The 7,841-nt window shown below is 39.8% G+C and overlaps 2 protein-coding genes across 2 annotated transcripts; both read right to left on the bottom strand.

The window, feature by feature from the left end:
• Positions 1-1,112: 1,112 nt before the first annotated feature.
• Positions 1,113-2,952, bottom strand: bsx (brain-specific homeobox). The gene is made up of 3 exons (XM_010782214.1): positions 2,709-2,952; positions 1,984-2,174; positions 1,113-1,546 (listed from the first exon to the last, which is right to left on the bottom strand). Exons 1-3 carry the CDS (start codon positions 2,950-2,952, stop codon positions 1,313-1,315), a joined length of 669 nt encoding a protein of 222 aa, XP_010780516.1. The 3' UTR covers positions 1,113-1,312.
• Positions 2,953-5,324: 2,372 nt separating this feature from the next.
• On the bottom strand, positions 5,325-7,571 carry lim2.1 (lens intrinsic membrane protein 2.1). The gene is made up of 4 exons (XM_010782221.1): positions 7,397-7,571; positions 6,820-6,969; positions 6,502-6,636; positions 5,325-5,386 (listed from the first exon to the last, which is right to left on the bottom strand). The coding sequence occupies exons 1-4, from the start codon at positions 7,569-7,571 to the stop codon at positions 5,325-5,327; spliced, it is 522 nt and encodes a 173-aa protein (XP_010780523.1).
• Positions 7,572-7,841: the final 270 nt, after the last annotated feature.

The following is a 7,841-nucleotide window of genomic DNA, read 5'->3' as shown; positions in this document are numbered from 1 at the left end:
TATGCATTTATACAAACATTTATTCTTCGCCATATTACATTCTCATATTGCACATTTGGGTTGACTTTTGACTTTACTTTGAGTAGATATCATTGTTTAAATGTTTTAACATTAGTAACCATATTGACTGAATTCCAAATATCCTTTCTATGCTGGACTAACCTTTTTTTAAATTAGTCCAAAGAAATAATACTTTTCACATCTTAATATGTTGACTGTTCTTATACGTTTTTTGCACATCTACCCTCAAGCTTTTACCACTGGGAAAGGCATTTATTTCCCCTGCTCTTTATTAAAGATCATTATACCTGAAACAACTTAACCAAACAAACTGCTGCTTCCTCCTGAATTTCATTCGTAAATATCTGCATCGTTTGATTAGAAATACCCTTGTTAGTGGACTTGGGTTCCGTCTGGTAATGAACATAGACCACAGAGGTTTATCTTAGGGAGGAATATAAAAGTATCTTATTACATGCGGCTGGAATAATAATAATAATAATAATAATAATGCTACATTCATTTTATATTTATGTGGTTCAATTTTAGACTTTTCCACATGATTCCTTGTTAATTGAGGTATAACAATACAGTATATACAACAAAGACAAATGAGCTTTCAAAAATGTATCATAAGCCGATAATCGATGTATCATTTATATACTATATATATACATGTCAATTTACACACAAATATAAATCACAGAATTGTCATCGACCAAAAATGGATTTAAAAAATGTTCAACAAAATGGTAACGGACAATTAAATATAAAAAGTAGTCTGATTGAAGAGCAAAATGATAGCTATAAAAGAGAAGCTTGGACAACTTTGTTTGCGATAAAAGTGCAAAAAGATGGGGTAGCATGCGGCTCGTTCATAATCATCTGTAGCCTGTGTGTCCGTCCCAAAATAAAAAAAGACATTGGTTTGACATTTTACAATACACACATGCACATTTGAAAATAAAAAGAATAATAATAATAATAATAATAATACAAATAATGGTAATAATAATAATAATAATAATAATATTAAGCCTAATAATAATACTTATTAGTACTATTATTATTATTATTATTCTTCTTCTTATTATTATTATATTCCGCGTTTTTATCAGACGTCACAACACGAAAATGCTCATTAAAATCAAAAAAACAATGGGCCCACTTCTGGGTTTAAATACATATTAACATTGTGTTGCAGGCAACCGTTCCCCGTTAAACGGTAACGCGCGTATCAAATGAAAGGGAGCGGCCGGTGTTATCTACAGTGATTTACAGTGTGGCGTTGCCCGGTACAAACCGACCTCTACTATAGTAGATGGTCTGGGGAGCAAATGTCTTCCTCAATGTCCACATCGTCCTCGTCCTCGTGCAGCAGGTAGTCCGGCTGCGGCGCGCGCTCCTCCGCGCTCCTCTCCTCGCTCTCGCTGGAGTTCTCCGCGGACCTCTCCCCGGACCTGTCCCCGGGGCTCTTCCGCTCGTCCTGCACCTTCCTCAGCTGCTTCTTGTGCTTCATCCGCCGGTTCTGGAACCACGTTTTCACCTGCAGGGGGAAGTGTCAGAGAGTGTGTGTTAGAAAAAAAGTCCCATATTTATTGTTTTGCAATCTAATAAAATACCAAAAAGCATCAATAAAAACGACCTTTTCGTTTTTTAGAAAAACATTAACGATTGCTCCTGAATTTATTTTGCTGGTTGTATTATTTATGTAACCTAATATAGAATATACTCAATTACTCCGAATTACACCACAGCAATTCTTAGAAAAAAAGAAATAGCCAGTTGTTTGTTTTTTAGACAGCCTATCATTAATTTGATATGATAATATAATTAATGTTCTCTCTGTAGCCTATCTCCCGCAGTTGGGGCTTCAAGTCTGTGTGTGTGTGTGTGTGTGTGTGTGTGTGTGTGTGTGTGTGTGTGTGTGTGTGTGTGTGTGTGTGTGTGTGTGTGTGTGTGTGTGTGTGTGTGTGTGTGTACCTGTGTCTCGGACAGGCTGAGCGCAGTGGCCAGCTCCACTCTCTCCGGTGTGGACAGGTACCTCTGGATCTCGAACCTCTTCTCCAGGCCGGACAGCTGGGAGTCGGAGAACACGGTGCGGGCCTTCCGGCGCCGGCAGTGTTTCCCCGGTAGCTCCGCGTGGTGCTGGAACAGGGCCGGCATCTGCATCCCTGCAGGACAGGACCAGGGTTAGAGGTCTCACATTTCATCTAAAATAAAGATATAGTCTGAGAAACTAAGTTCACTGTGTGCAATGAATTAGCTTTGGGTTGATTCTAGTTTCATAATGGCTTATCGATGGCTTTTAGTGAATGTAAAATCATAACTTAGTTTGTTTACAGTATAATCAGAAGCAAACATTATACACATATCAGAAAATATCAATTTTACATATTTTATTGCAGAAAAAAACAAAAATAAAAACGATCCTTGAAGAAATAATAATGACTAAGTATCGACAAATCTGAATACATCTTCAGATGCTCCACCAGCCAACCATTATAATACATTTCAACCTGTCTGTCACGGAGTGGTGTTAGATCCCACTCTCAGTATTGAATATCAATCTCTATATTCATGACTTTCATTGATAAAATTAGCAGATAAGGAGTTTATAAATATAGGAAGGAGCTTCTTTAGTCCAGGCAGGCCTGTCTGACAGGAGGCTTCTGTCTGTCTGGCCTCTCACGGCCGCGCATGCTTACCGGAAGTGAAGAAGTACTGGTGGTGCTCCGGCTTGTGGAGATGGTGGTGCGGATGTGGTGCCAGTATTGGGGTTGGCATCAGGGGGTAGCCATAATCCAGGATGGGCATCCGGGAGGCCAGGGAGCTGCAGAAGGGCGAGGGGATGACCTCTCTCAGCGGCTTGGGTTTGTGCAGTAGGATGTCCTCAATGAAAAACGACGTGGACCTGTGCGCGGGCGCCGCGGACAGGTAGTTCATGCTCATGGTGCTGGTGGTTATTAAAGAAGCCTCTGAAGCTGCATCAACATCTGCTCTGCTTCCAGCTTCAGCTCCTGTTATCACTGAACTCACACAGATATCAGTGGGAGGGCAGATTTCCAGCAGGCATTTATTCAGACAGATAGCGGATTGGGGAAATTGATTTACGCACCAGCCAATAAGAGCTCTGGATGGGCGGAGGGGAGATGTGAGGGGCCTGTGTCTCCTTCTGATTGGCTAAGACTTGTTCAGGCTCTATATCAGGTCGGTCGCTCACCGTGGTGCTGAAACACTTTATTGGTATTGTCGCTGTTTTACTTTTTTGGAAGGAACATCTATTTTCCATTTCAAGACAGTTCTGCTCTGTTTTAAATATGTCACAGTGTTATACTCAATGTTTAAACATTTGAATTACTATATTCCCAGTAGTCTGGTGATGTAAAAGATGAAAAGCTTCATTCTGCCGAAGGAATGCAGCTTTTGTGTTATTGTTGTTGTCTACGCTCCGACGGGTCTGGTTAAGTACGTGCTATACGTATAGGCTATTTGTGTGTGTTTCACCGAATCGAAAATGGTGTTTTTATCGGTGGGATATTTATTTAATATCGCTATAAGATGAGAGCTGAACCATTTAATGTAATTTATAATTTATATCTTTCTATAATAATACACGAGCGACCTTGACACCAAACTTTAAAATGATTTATATTGAAGTTTGAACATGTGACCACAGAGTGTTTTTTAATTGTCTGGTAAATTCACTCGGGTAACTACTTCATTTTTCCTTTATGTTTGTTTTTTTGAATGAAGTCATGTCGCCTGTGTCACATGAGGATTGTTCTGATTCAGGTCTGCCTAGTAATTCCGCCCAAATTGGCTGTAATTGTCGGTATTAAAAACTGGGAGAGTGCAAGTGCCGCTCCTGTGCCCATTTGCAAAAGAAAGCTGCGCTATAATTTGTTGATATGGTGTTGTCATCACATTTCCAATCAGGCCGCTTAATGTGAAAGTGTCTTAATGTAGGCAGAATTCACGCTGCAATGCTATTAGGCAATTAAGGGAGATGTTAGAGCGGAAGTTGTAATCCTTGGGCTTGAGGACAGGATTTCCATTTGATCAGATGGAGGGAGAACAAATTAATTATTGGGAATCAGTTGCTGTGGAAAAGTGCTCTGCGGCATTAGTTTGCATAGGTGTGTGTTAAATTGACGCGTGTGCTCAGTATGTAAATTGGCACAGTTGGCTGGTTGCAATAAAACACCTTTTTTGGATAAAGGCGAATAACGCTGATGCAAAATGCGCACCATTTTCTAAAAGTTATGAGACATCCTTCCTCTACAAAATACATATTGTGTTATTTAAAAAAAAAAATGTATGCAAGGTGAAAGGAGGCCGCAGATAAGCCATTTTAAACACCCGGCCGCCGCAGATGGAGGTAACGCGCGCACCTGGATGTGCGTCAATCCCTTTATGGAGCGCACCAGGATAACAAGTTGCTTTTAGGGGGAAATTAGAAAGTAAATGGAACAAATGGTGATAAAATCGTCTTAAGAAGCCATTCTCGAGGCGCAGGTAAGCGGCTTTCTGTGGCCATTTCATTAGGTAAAATGATGAGCCGGTCAGTGCGTCACTGCTTTAAGTGACACGTTTGGATGAGAGGGGTTTACTGAGCTGACAGTGTGATGGTGAGAGACGGAGCGAGAGGTTACTTCACCCGAATACATATTTGGGGCTTTCATAAAAAATAATACAAATTCATTTGACATACAGTGTAACATCAATGTCCTCTGATCCTTTTTTATTCTGATAGTAGCTATTTATATAAATAGTTCAAGACATAAAACAACGTAATCCGTAACCTTGTCAAATTTTGTTCAGAGTAATGCAGCATGCTCTTTGTAATTATACATGAGTACAGTTTGTATAGACATGCACGCATGTGACTTTCTCTTTCTGTGACTCCAAGGGTTTTGGAAAAATTATATTTGTTGTACTTTTGAATGCAGACTGATTCTATTATAATATATAATAACCTCTCTGTGGTTACACCCGTTATTATAACGCTAAAGGCGGGCCCGGCTCGGACTCTCAGTCACATATTTCCAGCTTCCATGCCTCCAAAAATGCTCTCAGATACATTTAAAAACAATAAAAATACATCTGCAACCAAGCACAGTTAAACAAATCAAGAACATTATAAAGAGAGTGAACTAAAGATGCACAGCGCCTGGGGATGAAAATAAAGAGTCGTATTTTCCCAAATCTTTTTATTGAACTGGTTCAACTTTGATCCTTCACGGTCCAGAGGTAGGCACCGTGTTGATGGTGAGAGTCCACACACAGCCTGGCTCATTTCTGGTGATGGAATAAGAAGTGTTCTAATGAGAGTTGGAGCTCCTGGGGCATTCATGCATCCGGTAGGCACACAAATAGAATATACCTGAAAAGAAAGAGAGGGCAGGTATTTTTTATTCATCAGGAAGTGTCAATTCCATGCAGTGGCTTATTTTAATTGTATTACGTTTTTATTGACACAATACAATATGCTCAAATGTGTGGGAATTGTATCCCTTTATTTAATGAGCAGAAGCAGCAAAGTGTGGGGAAGTCTGTTTCAGGCCATGTTCAGGGACAATCTGAGAAAAGGGAATTCAAATGAGTTCTTTCTATTTTGTGTCTGGATCAGCTTTAATGTCAACATGAAAGGTCCTGATACATTATCCGTGGGCTGTTTATTTGACATCTTTAGTGCATGCAAATGATATGAATAACATTTTCATATGAATTGTAAACCATAGTCTTGATGTTTTTTCCATCACCTACTGGTTAGTTATTATATACCGTGATATATTGATATATATATACTCTGATCATATTTTCAGTCTTAACCTAACAGATGAACATGTATAGTATAGTATACTAACATATAGTATTTTCCTCATGCTGCTCATGATGATCTCTTCACATTGAGTAAATAGAAAAGCCTGCTCAACAGCAGTAGTGCATGCCGGGGGATTCAGAGAGCAGCATTCACTACAGCATGTAAATCACAGCTTCAGCTGCAGGTCCACGTTAGCTTCAGGTGTTTAGCTCAGAGACTCTTTGTGTAATGTTACAGAGTCTCTATAGGTGTTGTCTTTATTACAAACACTACATGAATAATGAAGAATATTATTCGCTGAAATACAGATAGTTGACGCAAATATGTGGGAGTAAATAATCTGCTTTATTGAAGCTTTGACAAATTCCTACATGATATAATGTAAAAGGAATCAAACATCTATAAAGTATTTTGAGTGTGGGAAGAAGCCTGGTCTGCTTCTCCAGGCAATGCTTCTGAACTCTGAGTGCAGTCATGCTTAGACAGCAACTTCCTCAAGTTTATAGCTTTAAAATAAGTCACTTTATTAGTAAAGGATCACAGCTTAATGTTGTTCAATTGATAGTGAACACACCATCAATGGAACCGTTGAAAATGAAGGAACTTGACGGAACTGCTTTGAAAACGGAATGCAGATTCTATACAGATACAGGTTTTTTGGGCTGCATATTTACCTGAAAAAAAGGTGAGCACCACGGACACCCAGCCTATAATATATGACCAGGAGAACCTCCAGTTACCGTAGCGCTTCCCGTAGTAGTTCATAGTCACACCAGTGTACACTGACATTGCTAGAAACACTAAAAGGCCTGTGCAGAAAAAAAGAGAAAAAGAGTTTCAGAGAGACTGAATAGAGCGGAAACCATACTGCTGCTAAGTTTCAGTTAAAAACATACATATTCTGCTTATTATGCTTCAGTTCAAGTCAAAACAGATGCAAATGACAGCTCAAAGCCAAGAAACAAAGAACAAATCAATAGCGTTGAACTTACATGAGATGAAAAACAATATGCCTGCAGCAAAGGTCTTGTCAAACCTGTCGAAGGAGGAGTAGTGGATGAAGGCCATGATGCCAATGATGATGCCAATGAAACAGGCCAAAAGAGAGAGGATCATGAGGGCACGGGTAGCGTCTAGGTGGGCTGTGGACAGGGTCAATAGTCAATAGAAGTCACTGGTGGGGTCAGTGCAAGTGATCTCAGCTGTGACCCCATCAAGCCAACATGATGAAGAGCAGCAAGCATCCTCAAGAAATATAACAGACCACATTTTTTTATTTCATCATCCATCAGTTGGAATTCCTAAATATATCAACCAAAACACAAGAGATGAAACTCTAACAAAAAAGTATAACTTATATCTAGAACAATTTTTTTATCAAATCAAAGTATCAGAGAATTGTTTTTCTTGTTAAACACAAGTATTATCTGTATAATTCACACTGAAATGGCAAATGTTAGCCTACCACCATGTCAAGTAAAAGTGAGCTTTCCCTCCGCCAGGTCATCGCGGCAGCTTTATTGAGCCTGTGTGAGCAGTCTTCTGCAGCAGTGGAGCAGGAACACTCACCGATGCTGTCGTTGTGGGGGAAACATTTCCCCGGCATGCAGTACCGCCACAGGCCCTGGTGCATGTAGTTGTTGGACTGCCGATACTGCATCCAGTAATCGGTTGCTGTGGAAACGATCAGGAGGATGTTCCCCACGCCTGCACAGAACAAACCTCCACCCATAAAGCTGTACATCCTGCACCTGCAGACACACACACATTATCACACAACATACACACATTATCACACAACATACACACATTATCACACAACATACACACATTATCACACAACATACACACATTATCACACAACATACACACATTATCACACAACATACACACACATTATCACACAACATACAACACACATTATCACACAACATACACACACACATTATCACACAACATACACACATTATCACACAACATACACACATTATCACACAACACACACACATTATCA

This window comes from Notothenia coriiceps, unplaced genomic scaffold (genome assembly GCF_000735185.1).
Source record: "Notothenia coriiceps isolate Sejong01 unplaced genomic scaffold, NC01 NC01_scaffold00024397, whole genome shotgun sequence".
Classification (NCBI taxonomy): Eukaryota; Metazoa; Chordata; class Actinopteri; order Perciformes; family Nototheniidae; genus Notothenia; species Notothenia coriiceps.
Note: the sequence above shows the minus strand (reverse complement) of the source record. Positions and strands in the feature narration are given on the sequence as shown.